The sequence below is a fragment of the Staurois parvus genome, unplaced genomic scaffold (genome assembly GCF_062004578.1).
Source record: "Staurois parvus isolate SC_StPar_1 unplaced genomic scaffold, SC_StPar_1.0 ptg000287l, whole genome shotgun sequence".
In the NCBI taxonomy this organism is placed as follows: domain Eukaryota; kingdom Metazoa; phylum Chordata; class Amphibia; order Anura; family Ranidae; genus Staurois; species Staurois parvus.
Window position 1 is genome coordinate 30,779,032 of NW_028318083.1, and position 23,612 is coordinate 30,802,643.

At 38.7% G+C, this 23,612-nt stretch overlaps 1 protein-coding gene across 4 annotated transcripts in view; it reads right to left on the reverse strand.

Moving 5' to 3' along the window:
• ZNF236 (zinc finger protein 236) overlaps positions 1–23,612 on the reverse strand; it is a 217,347-nt gene that overhangs the window by 54,919 nt on the left and 138,816 nt on the right. For all 4 annotated transcript variants that reach the window (XM_089682363.1, XM_089682361.1, XM_089682362.1 and 1 more), the window contains exons 22-25: positions 13,787–13,890; positions 7,211–7,621; positions 6,261–6,406; positions 5,915–6,158 (exon numbers count right to left, since the gene is read on the reverse strand). In XM_089682363.1, the coding sequence (XP_089538489.1) occupies positions 5,915–6,158; positions 6,261–6,406; positions 7,211–7,621; positions 13,787–13,890 (905 nt within the window). The remainder of the gene's footprint in view (positions 1–5,914; positions 6,159–6,260; positions 6,407–7,210; positions 7,622–13,786; positions 13,891–23,612) is intronic.

Sequence of the window (23,612 nt, forward strand, 5' to 3'; positions counted from 1 at the left end):
CATGGTGTAGCTACAGGCAACATAGAAAATTGTCTTTTTCTACATCAGTATGAGAAAGAAAAATGTTCTTTTGGTCTGGGTAACTGCACTAGTGCTTAATGAAAACAAACCACAGAACAGAAAATTCAATATAATGTCATACTCTAGCTACCCCAATCAACCTTGACCCACAGAAAAAAAAAGTTAGATTTGGTATAGTATCAGAAAATACTCCCACAAATGTGTGCCATTGATTGCAAACAAGATTTGTTAATGTGCACACAAAGTATTTTTCCTAACAAATTAATTCAAGACCATGTTGCAAAAATGAATACACCCCAATGAAAGTCTTAGATTCAAAGCTAAAATTTTAGACGTCAAAATCCTAATTAACAAGAATTTAACTACAGGTGAGTCAAATTATTAATTAAACAGGTGTGCAGCAGACAGCTGATTATAAAACTGCGTTACTTAACATAGAAAACCCCTCCCCATTTCATACTGTCAGCGATGGCACTACATGGAAGAGAAATGTCACAAGGCCTGAGAAAGAAAATCATTTCTTTACACAAGAAAGGTGAAGGCTACAAGAAAATAAGCAAAGCTTTACTTATCAATCAGAATACTGTAACAAAAGTGATACAAAAATTTAACAAAGAGGAAACTGCAACCATCTCACAGAGATGTCCAGGCCGTCCATGGAAGTTAACACCTCAACAGGAGTGTCTTCTGATGAGAAGGGTTGAAGATAATAGCCATGAACATTTACTACAGGTATCTAAAGAAGCAGAAAGCTAAACTGGGGTGATTGTTTCCCGTGACACAATATGGCGTACACTGCAGAGGAATGGCATGCATGGGTGTCGTTCACAAAGGAAGCCTCTTCTAAAGCCCTGGCACAGAAAAGCCCACCTAGAATTTGCCAGGGCCCATGCTGAAAAAGAATAAGACTATTGGGACTCTGTACTCTGGAGTGATGAGACCAAGATAAATGTTTTTGGAACTGATGGCTTCAAAACTGTATGGTGTCGCAAAGGTGAGGAGTACAAATAAAAATGCATGGTGCCTACAGTGAAACATGGCGGTGGCATGTTGTGCTTGAAGAATGGAAAAATATAGATCTTGCAATATGTCACCAACTTGTTCATTTCATGCCTAGAAGACTTGGTACTGTCCTTACAAATTATGGAGGTCATACAAAATACTAGATGTAGTAGTTTTTGTTGAGAGGTGTATTCATTTTTGCATCAACTAATTTGAGTGAAACTGAAGATTTTGTAATATAAGTTATATTATTAACCTTCTTTTCATGTAATGAGCTAAACAAATGTTCGATAAACTCAGTTTTGCCAAAAGTTTGGAAATTGTTCTTGCGTTCATTGAGATATTGAATAAAATCTTACTTTTCAAAAGGGGTGTACTCATTTATGCGGAGCACTGTATTTAAATGCAGACAAGTGGTCACTCTGTTGTTTGGAGATCCGAAAGAAAACTATAGACCAGAATGTCAAAAGGTAATGGCTACAAGACCATCTCCAAGCATTTGATATTCCTGTGAATACAGTTCCAAATATTAACTAGAAAAGCTACAATTTCTGTGGAAAACGTGTGAAGTGTTCTTGCCTCCACCAGTAGTCTACAACTGGAGTGGGCGTAGTAACTGGGTGGAGTGGCTTGAGTAACTGTTGTGTGGTTGGAGTGGCTGGAGTAACTGTGAAAAGGTTGGACTGGGCAGAGTAACTTTATGGAGTGGGCAGAGTAACTGTGTGGAGTGTTTGGAGTGAGTAAAGATAGTAAACATTACACTAACCAATTGATTGATCAAATTTAAAAAGTGCACATGGCAAGCTTGATAGAGTGAGAAATGCATTTCAACTTTTAATTATTTATATAGCACATTTAATTGCAATGTTGTTGCCCAAAAGTGCTTCACAGTTACATTAAAACATACATTTATAAAAACATTAGCAGCATTATCACCTCAAATACTCTCTACTGTAGAAAACTTATTTCCAAACCTTTAACCAGAAGCCGGCCAAACTGTCCTGAATTCAAAATTAGATTTCAAATAGGGCAGGGAAGAGCAGTTAAAAACAAACTTCTCCAAATTGCTCACTTCACTGGCGTCTTCAAATGGTCGTAGTTTTAAAAACTATAAATCCTACAGTGAAGAGCTTTATATTGTGAGAATCACAAGACCCAGATCTACATTTTGATGCATAGTATGTCTCTGAAATATTAAAAATAAAGGCACAGTCGCAGTTTAGAAATTGCCCTTCAAATTTGGGGTGGCTAGAGTGCAGTTTCAATGAATGGGCGGCGAGAGTTGCAAACAAATAAATAGTCATATTGTGAAAACTATCAGGACTATGGCTTAGCCGTGGACATTTTTAGTGGCAGCAGGGATAGCTGAACGTTTTGATTTAAGATTTGTGTAGGTGGGCTTGAAAATGAGGGAGTGATGGCAGTTTAGAAATCATGTCCTGATTTTCAGCTCACACTCTAGCTCTTGTCAGCTCCCACTCTAGTTTTGAACATTCCACCATTCATTCCTATGGGACCAATTTCACCACAAAAACACAGATATTTTGTGAACCATTCAGCGAAACGTTCCACAAAGTCATAGCACACCAGTCGGGAACAATCCGCACGTTTTGGTACATTACTGTCTATGTAGTGTAAAAACTGTGGGAGGAGTTAGGGTGGTAAATTTGGCTATAATAAGAATATATATGTGAGATAACAGTAAGTGATCTTGCCATGCAAGAACACTTAATAAGAAGTTTAAAAGGTTAAGTTCACCTTTTGGACAAAAATAATAAATGCATATTTTTTTGCAGGTAAAAAAATGTGCATTTATTATTTTTGTCCAGAGGAGCCTGGAAAGCATTGCACCAGTGATCAGTAAATCGCTGATGCCATGCAGGTCTCCTGCAGACCTGTCAGAATATCTGCTAGCCGTACAGGATGTACGGTCAAGCAGATATTTTGGGAGAAAGCTTGAATGAACTATCACGGGGCTCCACAGCGCTGTGGTAGTTCATTGAAAACTACAAGCCCACAGCCCTAAGGCAGCCGGGACTTGTAGGCACTCATTCACAGAACTCTGTGCCCTGCACGGCCATGCTGTTTTCAAATCTGAATGCTAGTACGGGGAAACTTATCCCCATATTGTCTGTCAGAAGGAGGAGTGTCGGGCACTTCTAAGGCTATGAGAAAATGTGCCACCCTAAAAACGTGTGGAACATGTAACATGTTCCAAAGGTGAACTTATCCTTTAAGTTGAATGGGAGTGTAGGCAAGGAAAACGTCCAAGAAAGTGCAAAGTGAACGTCAGAGTCAATGTACATCAGGGTCTGATTGCACCATCTATCGCTTTACAGTAACAGTAGGCAGACAGAGAAGATCCAGGACGACTCCACTATTGACAGAAAAACAGAATAGAAAAACCAGACTAAAAATTGCCAAAATGCACAATAACAAGCCACAACGCTTCTGGGAGAATGTAAACAGACAAAATAAAACTGGAGCTTTTGGCAAGTCACATCAGCTTTCTGTTCACAGATGAAAAAAATAAGTCTTTCAAAACAAAAAAATGAATACGTACTGTGAAACATGGAGAAGACTCAGTTATGTTTTGGGGATGTGGGCATGAGGTGCCTGGAAATCAATGCAGGGCACAATGAAATCCCAAGACTATCAAGGAATTCTAAAAACAAACGTAATGCCTAGTGTCAGAAAACTCTGGTCTCAGTTTCAGGTGACAGGTCCGTTACGAGGATAATAAAGCTTGTCCCACATAGTTAAAAGAAAAACTAGAAAAAAACATTGAACTATTCTGAAGTGGCCTTCTATCAAACATCTATGGAAAAAGCTGAAGCATGCAGTCTGCAGAAGGCAGTTTACTCAGGAAGAGTGGACCGAACTACCAGTTGTCAGGTGCAGAAGAGACTTTGAGAGCTACAGAAATCACTTGTTTGCAGTGCTTGCCTCTTAAGAGTCCTATTGTTTTTGTCCATGATATTCTCTTTTTTTAAATATTCTGCTGACTCAAAAATCATAAATTATTGTATTAACTATGAAATAAACACTGTTGGATGCCAATTGTTTTTAGTCAGTTTCAAGGCTTTTAGAAAACATTGTGGTGGTTCTTTTTTGTGGAAGGTTACCAACATATTTGTCCACATTTGTACATATAACCAGTGGTGCAATGGCATGGGTCCCATTACTGCATCATTCTGTAATAAAAGCAAATGAGGGTTGCCAACCCCCTGTTAATTTTTTACTGAAAAAAACATGGAAAATCTACTGACACAGCATTATTTTACTGACAAGCAGAAATATTACAGAAACTCATGTTATAAACTAAGACACCTGATATTTAAACAGTACACAAAGTGGTAGGCCACGTAAAATGACAGAGCGGGGTTAGCACATGCTGAAGCACACAGAAGTCCCCAACTGTCTGCAGAGTGAATAGCTAAAGACCTCTAAACTTCATGTGGCCTTCAGATTAGCATAACAACAGTGTGTAGTGAGCTTCATGGAATGGATTTCCATAGCGGAGCAGTTGCATCCAGGCTGTAAGGATCCCAATCAATAAAGCCAACCACTGTGAGTGCAGGCTAGGACAGAGCTTGTCCCAAGACCACAATGTGTTTCATTACCAGATTGATCATATGTGAAACACGTTGGAGGAGTGGCCTGGCTGGAGCCCAGGCTGAGGCCGTTAAACTTTCTTACCTGGGGTTTGCAAAGATGTGTGGCTCACATAGACATTTTCTTCTCCGTACATCACCTGACAAGGAGCCAGGTAGCTTCTCAATCAGGTATTTTGCTTTATAAAGGGTATAATAGCTAGTCAGTGCTGTGCATACTTCTAAATTCTTGTAAAATGATGGTTTTCAGTGACTTTTTAGGCTAGATCATAGTGTTGTGATGCTTGGTAGGCATTATCAGATGGCTACAATGTGAAGAATCATGCTGGAAACTGACAGGGATGTTCACAGACAGCAGTGCAGTTCTATCCTGCAGTCACTGAAGACTAACAGTAAAGTGATGATCTGCAGGCACATGACATGTTGTGAGACAATGCTCTGTAGGCATGGGGGGGGGGGGGGGGGGGTGGTGGTATTGAATTAATGATTTGCAGTCATTTTATTCTCCAAGGTGACCTTGCAGCTAATGCACATTGTTTGTTTCTATATATTGTGCAACAGCCCTACGAAGGTACTCCACTGCATCTGTCCAACTTCCATAATCCATTTACCTTCTAGTAGGTCTGTACAACTGCAGGGTTGTTTGTGTCCTCTCCTCTCCCTTCTGCCCCACTCCGGCTGCCAGCATTTTCTCTTTTAAGTCAATTGTGGCAATCTGGAGAAGAGGGTGGGTTACAGTGCTGTGCTGGTTGGCTGAGAAGGCAGTGGGTGGTGAAGCAACTGTAGAGTCTGCATTATTATTGACACGGATGTCCGTAATATACATTCATGGACAGCAGTAAAAATCATACATTTTTACCAACTATCTGTGAATTAACGAATGGCTGACAACCCTGCTGGCAATGCGAACAAGATTCTTAATGTCAGAGAAAGAACCATTATTCAAACACTTGGGTCCAGGTTTGAATTTTTCTCCAAGATTTACTGTTTGTGCTAGCAAAGAAGTGCATAAGGATATAGGAGGGTTCTACCTTCCATGAATGATCATCGGAGTTAACTGAGGTGTAATTAGAGCATCTTGTAGATGCCTGTGAGTAACTAAAATGGTTGTCACCATAACAAGATTGTTTACACATAAACAGAGCAAGAATGAGGAGTATCAAAGGATGGCCCAAACAGATTTTATGCACTGGAGCTCTTTGTAATTTGTGTCCGCCACTCAAATCAGAAAAAAAATTGTAAAGGAGATGTAATGAAAAAATATATTGAAAACTTACTTGTGCTGCTGGAACTCAACACTGATTCTTGTTCATTGATAGGTGTAATGGTCAGGTTGGAAGAGGATGCTGTGCCAGGTTGCAGAGACAAGCTTGCTATAGGCTGAAGTACAACATTTGCTGGCACAGCATTATCACTTGTCTGCAGAGTGCCGGTAGATTGTACTGCACCAGAGTCTCCAGTTAGAGCTTGAGGTATAATATTGCTATGCTGCAGAGTTTGCTGTAATAAGCTGGGATCAATCTAGTGATACAATGGCAAGAAAGACAAATATATATGTATAGATTGTTAAATTCAGGAATACAAAATATCACTGCTACTTTAATTTCTTGGGAATGTTGCTACCTGCAGTGTAATATTGTTAATGCCTGTGGCATCAATTCCAGAAATCTGAACATTTTGTCCAACCAGGTTGGCCGCCAGCTGTAGCTGAATTCCTTCCAGAGTGGCCAAGCTACAATCTGACAGTGACACTGTTAAATCCCCACCAGCTGTAAAATATAAGAAGGAAATACAAAATATAACTTACATAAAATATTCCTTTTAATTATGTTTAGTCCCAATGCTCCCTGACCTTACTACCCTTAAATGTACAACAGTACCATAATCTGTGATTGACAAAAAAAAGTATATATTTATTCATTTGTTTGCTATCTTTTTGTAGGCTTATATTTACTTTGTCACTTTTCAAAAAACTGGTCAACTATTGTGTAACTAATCACACTTTTTTTTTGTTTCATGGTTTTGCTTTAAAAGGTGTTGCTCTAAGCACCCATGCTCTGTTTATTATAATATGCACATAGTCAAGCTGGCAGTGCTCATATGATTTAGTGATCACTACAGGGAGCATGTATTAGTGTTTGTTAGCTTTGAGTGTTTGGTGGCAGCACCAGTTAAAAGGCAATAGGAAAAGCAAAAAGGCATTGCCTGAGTACACAAACAAACAGGCTACCTAAATGTTTAGTAAAAACTAATACCCAGCTCAGAAATGTTCAGCTGTAATACACACACATAATTAGGAACACATACATACGTAAACCCATTATATCATTTTGTGATCTTATTAGAGTACAGATAATCGAGCAATAATAAAACATACGTACTACGATGCTCATCTACTATCTACTCCAATACTTCAGTGTATCTGAAAGATCAACTATTAGCTGCTATTATAGAAGCTAAGAAATATGTAAGAGCAACGTGAACCTAGGAAGATATAGTGATTGTTGTAAGACCCACCATCCTACATCTAAACACTTTAACCACTGTTCATGTGCTCTCGACATCAGTAATACCTGATACAGATGCAGGAAGAATGGCTTGACCAACCAGTCCCTGCTGAAGTAAACTCTGATCAAACTGGCTGGAAAGCACCGAGCTGTTTGTGATGAAGACGCTTGGGTCTGTAGCAGATGTGTTTAGCAGGTTTATTGGCTGAAGAGATTCCACTGCGCTGGAAGAAGTATTGGTTGCAGAGACTGTAGCTTGAGGAAGGTGTCTGCGCACAACTGGTTTCCTGACCTTTTTAGAATCTGATTTATAATGGCACTGTATGTGAGTTTTCCTACGGCCAGATGTCCGGAATCGCATGTCACAATGAGGACATTTAAAAGGTTTTGCACCGGTGTGCAGGCGCATGTGTACTTTAAGACTGCCTTTAGTTGAGAAGGAATTAGCACAGACATGACAGTTAAAGAGTTTTTGACCTGAAAAATATCCAAGAAATTATTTAATGAAACATTTAAAAAAAATAAAATGAATGAAAACACACTTTTATATGTTTTTTTTATATTGTTTACACATTAATTGTTGACAATATTCCGCTTCCATAAGTATGTATGTAGAAGTTATTTTGATTAGCATTGTGCTATAAACACGCTATGGACTGCATGTGAACTATGAAGGGACTGTTTGAACATTCGTCTTTTTTAGGCTCCATTCACACTTGTGCGACTTTGGAGTTCAAAGTCATATGACAAGTTCCTGCACTACTTTGGTCCAACTTTCATGTGACTTGAGGGCCATAGACTTCAATGTAAATCCTCAAAAGTTGCATAGAAGTCGCACCTGAATGATATACATGCGACTTGTGTGCTACTTTGTAGAGCACAAACAATCATACTTGGTCAAAGCCAAATTCACACTCAACCAAAGTCACATCAAGTTGCACTGTAAAGTCACAATGTAAAGGCACAATTTTGAAGTCACACAAGTGTGAATGGAGCCTTATGGTTAGCACCTTGCAGTCTCCTGAAGAAGCTTTGTCCACGATACATGTTGAGATGTGAGCCCACCCACACACACACACACACACACACACACACACACACACACAAACACACACTTTGCTTCAGCAATACAATGCTTGACCAATACGTCAAAGTCCACTGCCATAAATACGGTATCACATGTGCTTTTTTGCCAATCATCCTGGTATGAATGTATTGAATGAATAGGGGGTGGTGACTGTACAGTACTATGCACTCAACTAATGAGTGTTTTTTTAATCACAATAATTTTATATGCAATACTGAAGAAACTAATGTTACTTATATATATATATAGTTATCTATACCTTTTATTAATTCCTGATGATTTGTGTGATTTGTGCACCTTAAAAGTCCCACATTTTTGTGTGTTCTATATACTAAAGGATGTTGTGCTATACCCGCTTTGTGGTATAGAACCTTCCACATCTGTCAATCACGGAGTTCACCTGCTGCATGCCTGGCTGCTGCCACTTCTAACTGATTTATGGTAAGGTAAGAGGAATCTGCACATAATACTGTAAGGCAAGGGAGAGAAGTCACATAAGGGGCCACTAACAGTGTGTGAGCTGGAATAAGACTGGGTTATATGCTCCATGTTCAGTCTATATTTATGATGGATCAGTTCAGCAAACATAATTTTCCACCACTATAAACCTGAAAAAAACTCAACAGTCGTGTCGATTCTTTCCATTATGTTGATACTCATTGCCAGGAAAAAAAGCTGAAGTTACATACTACATATAGAACACAAAAAATCCTTTAAATAATGTAGCTAATATTTAAAGATCAAAAGGCAATGTAAAGAACGGTCAGAATTTTAATACAAATGTATTGCAAATTATTATAAAAATAACCATTGACATCCATGTCTAATAGATCAACTCATAAAATACTACTGAAACAGAATGAAACCTTTGCTTTTTTTTTAATAACATGAGCTTTCTTCTTCAATGTGTTGATCAAAATAATTTCCTTAGAAAAGATTATCAGATATGATCTTAAAGTATTGTTTCACTTCTCTGACTCTAATTCCAACATCTGTATTACAATTACATATAGCTCACTTCGATTATTTTTTATTAATGTAAAGAAGGGATTCCGACAGAGGCAATTCTCCAATTCAAAGTGGTTGTAAACCTCAGAATCATATTTACCGATGAATTTCAGTCTTTGCAGATGACACCAAGCTGTGCAGTGGAATAACGTCCTTACAGGATGTCTTCAACTTACAAGGCGACCTCAATGCACTGTTTAATTGGGCAACTATGTGGCAAATGAGATTTAACCTCTTCACTTTTTTTTAGTGTCCATAGACATCAAGGATGCATACCTACATGTGCCGATATTCATTCCAGTTCAAAGCACTACCATTTGGGCTAGCTACATCTCCCAGAGTTTTATTTAAAATGCTTGCTCTGGTGTTGGGGCTTCTCAGAACTTGGGGGGTATCGGTCATTTAGACGATCTGTTGCTCAGAGGTTGGTCGGTGCCAGGTCTGAAGCAGCATGTGGTCCTTACGATGCAGATCCTGGAACAGCTGGGCTGGGTGCTCAGCTTCAAGAAATCGTACCTGGAGCCAATACAGAGCCTGGAGTATTTGGGGATGGTCCAAGACACGGTTCAGGCAAAGGTATTTCTGCCTCCAGGAAAACGTTGCGCCCTGAGGAACGAGTTTTGCAGTTCAAAAGCCAAAAGGCATCCTTCAATTCGCCTCTGTATGAGGTTGTAGGGAAAGATGGTGTCCTCATTCAAGGCTATTCCCTATGCCCAATTCTACTCCAGACCACTGCAAAGGAACATTCTGACCGTTTGAAACAAAACGGTTCCGGCCCTGGATTACTGTACTGTATGTCCCTGTCTCCAGAGGTACTGTGAAGCCTGAATTGGTGGTTGATGACTCACAATTTGGAGAGAGGAAAATCCTTTCAGCCAGTAGTGTGGAAATTGGTAACCACCGATGCCAGCCTCTCAGGTTATGGGGCTGACCTGGAGGAGGCCACAGTTCAGGGAACATGGTTTCCACAGGAAAGCGTTCTGCCCATCAATGTCTTAGAACTTTGGGCAGTGAGGCTGGCTCTGAGGTACTAGACATCATCCAGACTTCAGGTTTGGCCTGTAACGATTCAGTCTGACAATGCCACAGCAGTAACCTACATCAACCACCAGGGCAGTATCTGGAGTCGAGGGGCTCAGGAAGAGGTGAATTAAATTCTGACCTGGGCAGAGAGATATGTTCCAGATTTGTCAGCGGTGTTCATTCTGGGGGGGTGGAAAATTGGCAGGCGGATTATCTCAGTCGCTGGCGGTTGAATGGGAATGGGCTTTGCATCCCAAATTTTTTTTTGCCAATGATAGAGTTGCCCTGACGTAGATCTTTTGGCATCCAGGTTCAACAGCAAGGTCAGTCTTTTTGTGCCCAGGGTAAGGGACCCTCGCATGGCATAGATGCCTTAGGGATTCCTTGGAGCCAGTTTTTGCTGATTTATGCCTTTTCTCTGATTCAGCTGCTGCCACGTCTCTTACGCAGGATTCGGTAGGAGTCTATTCCAGTGATACTGATTGCCCTGGCCTGGCCCAGGAGGCCCTGGTACGTGGACATAATGAAGATGGCAGCAGACAGGCCGTGGTCCCTGCCATGTCGGCCAGGCTTTCTGTCTCAAGGTTCTATATTGCACCCAGATTTATGGTCGCTAAATTTGGCAGCATGGCTATTGAAACCCAGATCTTAAATGATAGGGGAGTATCAGATTCTGTCATTCCCATCACGTTGAGGGCTAGAAAGGTAGTTTATAGGAACATTTATTACAGACCTTTGAGGGCTTACATTTCCTGGTGCGAGGTCCAGAAATGACACCCACGAAAGTATTTGATTGGTAGGATTCTGTTGTTTCCTCAAACAGGGTTGGAGAGGAAATTGGTTGGTACCATTAAGGGCACCTTTCAGCATTAGCTGTTTTTATCCAGAGGTCCATTGCATCTCACTCTTTGCTCACACTTTTTTACAGGGAGTAATGCGTATTGCTCCTCCTGTCAGGTTACCTTTGTGTCCTTGGGACCTGAGCTTGGGTTTGGAGGTTTTGCAAAAACCACCATTTGAACCTTTTAGAGAGATTCCACTGGTCCTGTTGGCTCGTAAAGTTTTGTTTCTAGTGGCAATCACTTCTGCAAGAAGGGTGTTGGAGCTGGCAGCTTTTTCTTGCAAAGAACCATTTCTGCTTTGCATCATGATCAGGTGGGGTAGCACTTTCAACCAACTTTTTTTTTTTACCAAAGCTGATTTCTAGTTTTCATCTCAATCAGGACATCGTTCTTTCTTTATTCTTTACTGGGCCTCAGTCAGCAAGAGAAAGATCTCTGCATACCCTGGATGTGGTACACGCTGTAAGGATCTTCTTGAAGGTGACAGCACAGGTTGAGGTCAGATGCTCTATTCATGCTGCCAGAGAGGCCTAGGAAGGGGCAGGCAGCATCCAAGGTAACTATTTCACATCGAATCCGCCAATTGATCATTCAAGCCTATGGTTTGAAAGGTAAGGTCCCACCATTTCAGGTGAAGGCACACTCTACCAGGACAGCTGAGTAAGTCCTGAGGGATTATTGATGATGGCTGTCAAGGTGTCACCCTCCCCTCATATTTCTTTATTGATTTGGGACATCCCACATCATAAATAGCCTGCTCTGTGTCCCGTGATGTACGATAAAGAAAACTGGATTTTTTTTCGACATACTTACTCAATTTCTTGGAGTACATCACGGGACACAGAGGTCCTTCCCCTCTTTCTGGAATTTCATTGCTTGCTACAAAAAAAGTTCCATGTAGGAGGGGTTATATAGGGGAGGACTTCCTCTCTGCTTGGTTGACCAGTGTCCATTCACCTATAGGTGGCATATAACTCACATAGTCATGAATAACCTGCTCTGTGTCCTGTGATATACTCCAAGAAATGGATTTTACAGGTAAGTATGTCGAAAAAATCCAGTTTTGTTGAATTTATCAGCACAAATAGCTTCTTTTATGTTAAAGTGAAAACTGATCTCTGCAGTGCGCTTTTATTTAATTACAATGAAAGAAAAATAATATCTAATTTCATTAGTATAAACCCCCAGTACTATCCGACGACTGACAATTTTGTATTAAAGTATAGTACGATAAGCTTACTGTTAGGTACCGCCCAGCGGTATCTCTAGTGAACCACAGAACGGGATTCCCCAGGATGCGGAGTCTAAGCCCCAGTCTTCTTATTCACCAGAGCCCCTGATGGTGGGGATGGACTTGGAACAGAACTGAGACCAGGTCGTGGCCCCTGGGTACTCCCAACCGTGGTAGAGAGGACCGCCGGAGGTATGTACAGGAGGAGAGCCTGATGTGAAGAGGCTGGCAGGCCCTGGACAGTAGCGACTGGATCCGAGCAGGATGGATGGATGGGTGGATGACAGTATGGAGTATAGCGGAGTCAGACAAGCCAGGTCGGCAACAGCAGAGGCAGAACGGTACAGGGCAGCAGGCAGAGAGTAGCCGGGTCACGAGCAAAGGTTCGGCAACAGGAGGTCAAATAATTCAGGAGTAGGCAGAAGAGTAGTCAGGGACGAGCCAGAGATCAGAGCAGGAGACGGTCAACGGATCAGGGTCAGGCAGGCTCGGCAACTAGCAATCTCTCAGGAACACAGAATAACAGGAAAAGCAGGAAAGACCATATGGCAATTTGAGTTTTGCCAGAGTCTGTTTAAATAGTGCGCCCTGTGCACTCATTGGTGCCAGGCACGCGTCCACGAGTGCGCGGCCGCCGTGGGCGCCCAGGTCCTAGCACCCGCACGCTAGTGCACCTAGACAGACCGCACATGCCGGAATGGACAGCTGCCGCACAGGTAAACTGATGTGGCATAACTGTGCAGCAGCTGTCCATTTAGTGTGAAAGGGTCCCAACACTAAGTAAAGGCCTCAGTCAAGTGTTTCAGAGGTTATATAGAAAACATTTTAAGAACTTCCATCGCTATTTTGTTTTATAAATAAGGTGACAATCTAACCATTGTTCTAATAAAAAAAAGAATATCCAAAAAAAACCCAAAAAAGATAAACAACTAAAGGTTTCATTTTTAAAGTGTCTGATGATTGATCTGTATTTGTTGCTCATAACAACCAGATTCTTCCATACTGTGTCTGGATAACGAAAGGAATAATCATCGTTCCTTACTCAGACTCTTGATAAATATGGATTACAGTTTCCTGTTCACAACATCTCTTTTCTTACCTTTATGGTTCATATTTTCAAAAAGGAACATAATCTGAAACTCACTTAATGCTACTGTTCCTCAGTATGCATTCCTCCACCTATACAAGCTTCAAAACAAACTTCTAAACACAACTTGACCTCTTCTAAAATGACTTTTCCTGACATACTTTGCCTTCTATTATTAATAAACCTCTTCAAACCATCAGGGACAGTCACTGTAACAGAATCTGTTTTATCACCTATTTCCCCCACTCATTTCAAGACTGAAAGTGTTAGAACTTAAAAATAAACAGCAGCATGTTTATCCTTGTAAGACATCCTTGTGCACGTGTCGTATACTCAACAATACAATAACAAGCTTATTACTAACCTCCATGAGTTTTAACATGGGAATCCAGTGTTGACTTAACTGTAAAGCTCTTTCCACACTCTTCACATTTGAATGGTTTTTCTCCTGTATGGATACGTATATGCCTGAAAATAAGTAAATAAAATGAATATGACTATACTTTGACAGCCACAACACTTATTATTAACTGAGGTGTAACATTTACTAATCAAAATGGTTTATTGTTATTGTTGGTTTATTGTTACATTGATTTCCCAATAAAACCCTAATGCTGATCAAACATGGCAAAATTTTAATTCATTAAAAAATACGTTCAATTAGCTGTTGACCTAAAAAAAATTATCAAATGGTTTAAGACAACAACAAACATTTTAACTGTATTAAAGTGTATATAAATCCTAATATGAACATCCCTTATTTGCTCCCTTTTGGTTTGCTAAATATACCATTCAAAGTGTTTTGTCATGTGTGTTCGATAAGTGTAAAAAATACCTGCGGATTTTTCCAGAGATCTTGTGAGCTGATAACTTCCTGCACTCCCTGCCCCTGCAGTAGCAGGGGTTATGGAGATGAGGAAAGGTCAGAAATGAAGTAGTCAGGGCTGACAACATGTGCTTAACCACTTGCCCTCTGGAAAATTTACCCCCCTTCATGACCAGGCCATTTTTTTTTTTGGCTAGACGGCGCTGTGCTACTTTAACTGACAATTGCACAGTCATGCAACATTGTACACAAATTAACTTTATATAATTTTTTCACACAAATAGATCTTTCGTTTGATGGTATTTCATCACCACTGGGTTTTTTTATTTTTTGCACGATAAGCGGAAATACCGAATACTAAACGAAAAAATAAAAATCCAATAAAAAATAAAATTACTTCATAAATTTAGGACAAAATGTATTCTGCTACATGTCTTTGGGGGGAAAAACAAAATCCCAATAAAAGTGTATATTAATTGGTTTGCATGAAAATTATAGCATCTACAAACAATGGTAAAGATACTGAAATTTTTTTCTCTTATACTAGTGACGGCGATAAAAGTGTATAATAACTGTTCAACAGGTAAAAAGTTTTGGGCATAAAATTAGCTAATCTTACATAATTTTGGGGTGCTGAAAATGAAAATGACCCTAAAAAATGTTGATTGGCTCTAGTTTCCATGATATATTCACCCATCTAATGACGTAAGCCATTCAAAATTATGATGCAACTTCAGCTGCATATTGCGCAATTGATACTGGTGACCAATAAAAAATTGCATCTATACTGAGATGATGCAATATTAGCCTTTAATTGCATCACTTCACTGCATAAAAGCTGCAGTATCTGTAGCTGATTGTAGTTCGACAGCGTCTTTACATTTCGTTTTATGCTTATAGAGGCTACTCAGTAATGCCTCGAACTTGTGTGAATAAAGCAGATAATTTCTGCTATATCTGCGGTGAAATAACTTTTATCTCACAAAAAAGGAGGATAACAGGAATGATTAAGAAAGCCTACAACTTGTATTTTGGCTGCAAGATAGGAGACCAGGACAAGAGCTGGGCACCACATATATGCTGCAATTCTTGTGGGACGGCACTGGAGCATGGGTTGAATGGAAAAAAGGCATCTATGCCTTTCGCTGTGCCAATGATTTGGAGAGAGCCAACAGATCATGTTAGTAATTGTTACTTTTGTATGGTGCCTCCAATTGTAAAAGGGCTAAATAAGAAGAAAAAGTTATCTGTGCACTATCCAAATATTCCATCGGCAATACGTCCAGTTCCTCATGGAGAGGGGCTACCAATTCCTAAAGCACCAGAATCCTTCGTGGTTGAGTCAAGTGAGGAAGAACCTGAAGCGTGTAGTCACGTGCAGTTGTAAGAGATAGCCCTTTCCTCGAATACAAGAGAAAAGCCAAGAGAAGCAAAACCGACACAAACTGAAGACAAAACTAGTGAGAATCCTAAGTATTAAAATGATTCAACTTAGCTTATGGCTATAATTTTTCTTGGTAATCCTATGCAATATATTATGCCATTTAGGCTTTGTTATGTAGTCAATATCACTTGCTTTATATTTGTGGAAAGACATCTATCTATATAATTATTGTGCATTATGTAGTCATTACGCCTATAGTAGAAAACTTTCCGTTTACAGAAAAACTAGAGCCAATTGACAAATTTCATTGTTATATTTGAACTCAGAATGTGAAATTCATTAAGAAATGGATCCTTTTGTTTCCAAAACTGGCAAAAAATAAAAATTTGTTGAACAGTGAATTGGTTTGCATGAAAATTATAGCATCTACAAACAATGGTAAATCTTCCAATGGGGACACTAGTTCTGGTCACAACTAAAGTCACTCACTTTGGTGGGACTTTCTCTCATTTCACTTTTTTGGCAATGAGGTAATCTACCCAGTGGAACATGACATGACAGTGGTTATAACCTTTGCTTATTTAATCCCCAAAAAAAAGTGTTTGCCTTTTAGTTCTACTTCAACTATTTCACAGTGTCAGTAGAAATGCTTATTTTAGGCTCCCTTGTTTCATGTTATCTTTGTGATATTTTATTTTTTGCAACTACAAGCTGCTTGAAATTTTCTGCGATCTGTATTAGAACTCACTGGCCCAGTGCACATGGGCATTAGGAAAACCATTTGGTTCACAAGTATGGATGAATGGATATTATCAAAAAAGGTAAAATTTAGTTCACACTAGTCATGTTGCAAACTCTGAGCCTACATAGGCTGGTTTGAAAAGAACAATCAAACTTGGAGCACCCTGGACCAATTAATTCTATAGTTGGATCATCATGATCAATATTGGATGATTTTATTTATTTTTTTTAAATCTTGATTATTTCTATTCTTAGCAAACTACATATTTTCATATATTTGTTACCATTATAAAGTGGTATACAGCTTTACACGCAATTAGATAAACAAAATACTCAAAATGAAAAAAAAATACTTTTGTACAAAAAAAGAAGAGCATTGTAGAGTATGTATGTTTCCTTTAACAACCAGACAACAAATGTTGGTTCTGGGTAAATAATAAAATAAAAATCAAGATACTGTAGAAGACAGGCCAGTGTAGCCAGTGCCCTACCACAGAATGGGAAACTTTGATTACTACTTTATCCTGACCACCACCACCACAAAAAAAAAAAAAAGAAAAGAAAAAGGAGCTGCAATATTGACAGCAAACAATGTGTAAAGTTATAAAACAGCTGATTTTAAAAGCAGTGAAAGGACAAGCCCTGAAAGCTGATATATGTTAGGGAAACAGTTTTGATATGTTTCAGTGTAGAACTCTGATAACATTCTACTTAAATTCTTATCATAACATTATTTGAAATGGATGCACAAAATAATCTATTCAAAATATGCTCAAAGCAATTGTGTTTTCAACAATGAAATTTTAGATCCATTTGCTTCATGCATATCATCAAGAATAACAGGCAGCATATTTATTTCCCAACTAAAAGCAATTGGATCAGATGAAGATGCAATCAAGACTGACTACTTGTAAATTAGCTGCAAAATGATGCGACAGTAATATCTGATAATATCATGAATTGCAGAAATAGTTTTTAGTGCAATTCCAATTTCTAAAATGGTAAACACAAGTCTGTAAAAAGAATGGAACATGGAATTATTGTTTACAAAAGGTGAAATGACCTCAATTATAGACAAGATAATTGTGAAATGTTAAGTTCTCCAATGGATGTAGCCATTATCTATCTACACTTTATGTACCCGTCAGCTTAACTTTATTAAGTTAGTTGATCAAGAACCATTGTATAATATTTCTTGTTTTCTCTTTCTTGTTTTCTCTTTTTATTATTTATTTTTCCCTTCTTTTGTTATTCGCACTGTTCAGTATTCTCATAGAATAAAGATATATAGCACATTTGATACAGGACTGAGGCATCACTTACAGGTCATCCTCTCCACCCTATGGTTGGAAAGTAACAAAAACAGAACAGTGCTGTGCTCGTCTCTCTGTCACTATGCTCTCTACTCCTATCAGCATGCTTCTTGCTCTGCAAGGGACTGATAGCAAGTCAAATTCAGGTATTTATAATTACAAAGCTGCAACATTGTGTGTCTCTTATATCTGTCTGGAGTTCAGTTTTAAGCAGCTGCATAATCAATATAAAATATGCTGCATTCAAACAGCATTATTTGGAAAATTAATTTAAAGTGGTTATAAACGCTAACATGAGCCCACTGAAGTGACAAGTCTCAGGTGATACAAAGTGATGATGCAAATCCTCCCACATAAACTCTACCTGTTTATCTGCAGTCCTATCTCCTACAGAGCCCTATAAAGTACACAGTACTGGCTTCCAGAAGGCAGGGGTGGAGATCTCACATCACACACTGCACAGGACACATAGCTGAGTGTAATCTGATACCTGAATGGAGGATATAGGCACACCGCCCACTACACAGCCTTACTGGAAACATCTGAGCCTTTCAATGATCTGTTGTACATAGAGAGGAGTAGGGTCATTACCATAGGTTGTCTGTTGGTGAAAACCGTCAGAGCTGATAGACGCAGATTGAATAGGAAGAAGAGAGCAGCCAGGATCCATACTAAGTGCTATGGATTGAGGCAAGTACACTTTATAGGAGGGTATGCTTTGTTAATTTTTGCTTTCAAAGGTTTACAACCACTTTAAGTGTGTTTTATTTATACTGTGATTATGTTATGTACATTCCAAGCGATGACTGCTTAGCAATATGTTACACCCTAAATACAAGTGTAGCATGTTAACATAGGTGGAGTTAGACATTACCATGCAGTAAAAACACATGCAGATGCAAATATCTGATCCTTATGACTACTGTGTAAAACACAGGCACATCACATTGCTGTTCACTCTACCCTACAGAAAAGTTGTGCCCACTTTTTTTTTTAACTCTATTATGATCTTAGGTCATTCAAGTCTAGTTTCAAGACTAGATTGCTATACCAAATTTAGCAACTTCATTATCCATTGGTTAACTTGAGCAGGGGCGGACTGACCATTTGGGAACTCGGGCGCTGCCCGAGGGCCCGGGGTCAGTAGGGGGCCCCATGAGATGCTGTTGGTACCTTTTCATAGGCTTTTTTGGGTGTGGGCGAGGACACAGGGGCCCCATGATCCCCTATTGCCTGGGGGCCCCATGAGTTGTCAGTCTGCCCCTGAACTCGAATATAATTCTTCTACCAAAAAACACACGTTTAAGAACATAGAAGGCATTTTATCTGGTATACGGTTTTGTTTTTTAATACTCTGCTCATGTTTTCTATTATAAGTGGACAAATATATAAAAATGCTTTTTTAGTTATTTTACACATACCAGTTTTTATTTACACTTTTTAAAAGATCAATTCATTTTTAACAGTAATTATTTGTACTGTGGTAATTTAAAGGCACAGTGCCATCTGCAGGCTGGAGAGGTTAGCTTGTAAAAAACTCAGGCCTATTTGTAATCACTATGATTGGCTGTCATGGTGGTCAAATGATTGGAAACCGCACAGATTGTTTCTTGATCCTGGCTGTAAGTCACAGCAAAATATGAATTAAAGTTCTCTCAGTTTACAGAATCATTCCTGAGAACATTAATCTACATACTGCAGGAATGAGGGGCAGTTAAGCTTCACAGCTATTTGCCTTTTAAGCTATTGGTCTACTAATTCTGCAAACAAATCCCATAATTATGATACAGAATTCTTACATATGTTTTGTCTTCTTGAGAAAAGGGGTAGGGGGGAGACAAACACTACTTTCAATTGATGGCATTGAATTCCCAATATTTAATTTTTCTATATATATTTTAAAAGTAATTACAGGTCAAAAAAATATCCACTTTTTCTAGTCCAACCAGTAATACTTATAAAACTACTAGGGTTTCTAAAGTAGTAATACTAGAACCAAAGTACTAATTTTGTTCAGCGCTTTGACCTATAATAAGATGCAAATGTATGTTTCTGGAAAAAAGGTATTACAAAGTTATCTACAAATGAATGAATGTTTTTTTTCTAATCTGCAGATATTTATTGCTTATGCTAAAAGATATAAATAAAAATAAGTAACATGAACAAAATATTACCAAAATAAATATAATTCAGTAAAAAAAAAATAGCTGAGGGAAGAAGGAAGAAAAGGAATCAAACAGGACTATTTATGGAAAAGAGAAAACAAGGGTAAAACAGGGTCTAAATTGGAAAGACATTTATTTTAAAAAGGTAAGCTTTTTGTTCCTTTTTTTCAGGTCTGCTGCAGAATTGCCAGTAAAAAGTAACACTTTGTATCTATTTTTTTTTAATATTATCAAGCATGAAGGGCCCTTTCGCACTGGGCAGATTCCATTTCAATGAGCAGGGGATCAGATCTCCTGCTGATCAGAGCAGAGTGGGTGGATAACACATCCCTGTTGGCTCTGCAGAGTGGACACAGAAAGAGCCCCCTCTGCTCTATGGGCAGCAACTGGACTCTGTTTTCTGCTTACAGCTGACTAAACTCCAATTTACTCTGCCTAAATGGAAGAGGATGGATACACTTCCATTTTTTTTAGCAGACCCGATAGGAATCGGAGGTATATACAAAAAAACCTTTTTGGTGATGCAATAAATCCCACATTGAATTCAAAATCCTACATATACCAAATGATCTAATATAATATAAATACACCAACTCAAAATAGTCCAATGTGAACTCCAAAATTATGCCCAAAAATTGTCCAAAAATTGTCCAAAATAAATCCAATATAGTGTCCTAATTCCAATCTTTTCCTTCCAATCTGTGAAAATTATTCCTCCAAACACGTACCTCGAGAAATAAAAATAAACAATCTAGTGCAATACAATTAATTAGAAAAAATCACCCCGTGAAACTCCACACTTCACTGCAAAAATATATCTATTTGTGAGAAAAAAAAAAAAAAAAAAAAAAAAATTCAATTAAACCAATCTTATTTTATAATAGTGCAAAAACCACATCAAACAAAAGTGTGCGCACTCTGTGATCACTGCTACACAGTGAATTCCTTCAACCACCACACAATAGTACAAAATACTATTACCCTCTATGTGTGTAATTAAGGCTCTACCAACATTATGGATCAGTAATCTTCCAAAAATCTTCTTTTGGGATATTTCCAGGTCCTCAGAGAAATAAATGGTCTTAGGAGCAATATTCAAAACATAGGGATAACATTTATTAGTAACTCACACTTAAGAATTGGATTATCAGCTCCAGCTATGGTTTCTGTCCGCTTAAAGCGGACAGAAACCATAGCTGGAGCTGATAATCCAATTCTTAAGTGTGAGTTACTAATAAATGTTATCCCTATGTTTTGAATATTGCTCCTAAGACCATTTATTTCTCTGAGGACCTGGAAATATCCCAAAAGAAGATTTTTGGAAGATTACTGATCCATAATGTTGGTAGAGCCTTAATTACACACATAGAGGGTAATAGTATTTTGTACTATTGTGTGGTGGTTGAAGGAATTCACTGTGTAGCAGTGATCACAGAGTGCGCACACTTTTGATTGATGTGGTTTTTGCACTATTATAAAATAAGATTGGTTTAATTGAATTTTTTTTTTTTTTTCTCACAAATAGATATATTTTTGCAGTGAAGTGTGGAGTTTCACGGGGTGATTTTTTCTAATTAATTGTATTGCACTAGATTGTTTATTTTTATTTCTCGAGGTACGTGTTTGGAGGAATAATTTTCACAGATTGGAAGGAAAAGATTGGAATTAGGACACTATATTGGATTTATTTTGGACAATTTTTGGACAATTTTTGGGCATAATTTTGGAGTTCACATTGGACTATTTTGAGTTGGTGTATTTATATTATATTAGATCATTTGGTATATGTAGGATTTTGAATTCAATGTGGGATTTATTGCATCACCAAAAAGGTTTTTTTGTATATATCTAACACTTTCTAGGGTGGAAAGTATTGACTTTTTGAGGGTATAAGGAGGTCATATATTTAATTAGGAATCGGAGGTAGGCAGGTGTAAACAGACGCAAGTCCTTTGACACCCACTTGTCCATAGGGATGGATGGACAATCCAATCCTCCTGAAAAACTGACAGGTGAACCTGATCAGAACAGGGGGGCCTAAGGCTGCAACACTTGTCAAGCTGGCCATATACTGTGTGAATTGTGGCCAGTTCCTGATGCACTGGCTTGCTTTGTGGGTGGCCCTGTCAGCCCCCTCTCGTACAATATCCTTTGATTAAAAAAAATGAAGGAACTTTACAGAAAAATGTAGCCCATAAATCTGGTTGGATGCAGCCACTTTTTGAGCATGCTGACAGCTACACCCTCAATATACATCATGCATAGTACATCCCAGGTCCTTACTTGGTTAAGTAAAACAATTTACATTAATTGCAGCATTAATATACTGTACTGTGTGTGTTTTCTAAAATGAAACTTTAGAAAACTAGGTAGGAAGAGAAATCCTGCATTGAAGTGACTATTTAATCAGTTACTAGGCTGTTTTTGCCAGGAAGTGAGGGAAAATCTCCCAAATGGGGACAAAGACAGCATTATAAACCTAATAAGTTCTATCATTAGTAGCTATCCAAAACAAAAAAAAAACAAAAAAAACTTTTTTTGACTGGCATTGGACTTAAAAAGGAGCTGCTTCACTCAGTGTTTAAATGTGTATATACACAGTATAAAGGCAAACTCTTCTTTCACAAAATACTTAGGAGAAAAACAACCAAGAGATTAAAATGAATACATACAAATCCAGACTGTTTTGCCAACACTAAAATTCTCGGAGTCATTTTTGAATGCCAAAATTGCTTTACATATACAGTCAGGTCCATAAATATTGGGACATCGACACAATTCTAACATTTTTGGCTCTATACACCACCACAATGGATTTGAAATGAAACGAATAAGATGTGCTTTAACTGCAGACTGTCAGCTTTAATTTGAGGGTATTTACATCCAAATCAGGTGAACGGTGTAGGAATTACAACAGTTTGCATATGTGCCTCCCACTTATTAAGGGACCAAAAGTAATGGGACAATTGGCTTCTCAGCTGTTCCATGGCCAGGTGTGTTTTATTCCCTCATTATCCCAATTACAATGAGTAGATAAAAGGTACAGAGTTCATTTCAAGTGTGCTATTTGCATTTGGAATCTGTTGCTGTCAACTCTCAAGATGAGATCCAAAGAGCTGTCACTATCAGTGAAGCAAGCCATCATTAGGCTGAAAAAACAAAACAAACCCATCAGAGAGATAGCAAAAACATTAGGCGTGGCCAAAACAACTGTTTGGAACATTCTTAAAAAGAAGGAACGCACTGGTGAGCTCAGCAACGCCAAAAGACCCGGAAGACCACGGAAAACAACTGTGGTGGATGACCGAAGAATTCTTTCCCTGGTGAAGAAAACACCCTTCACAACAGTTGGCCAGATCAAGAACACTCTCCAGGAGGTAGGTGTATGTGTGTCAAAGTCAATAATCAAGAGAAGACTTCACCAGAGTGAATACAGAAGGTTCACCACAAGATATAAACCATTGGTGAGCCTCAAAAACAGGAAGGCCAGATTAGAGTTTGCCAAACGACATCTAAAAAAGCCTTCACAATTCTGGAACAACATCCTATGGACAGATGAGACCAAGATCAACTTGTACCAGAGTGATGGGAAGAGAAGAATATGGAGAAGGAAAGGAACTGCTCATGATCCTAAGCATACCACCTCATCAGTGAAGCATGGTGGTGGTAGTGTCATGGCGTGGGCATGTATGGCTGCCAATGGAACTGGTTCTCTTGTATTTATTGATGATGTGACTGCTGACAAAAGCAGCAGGATGAAT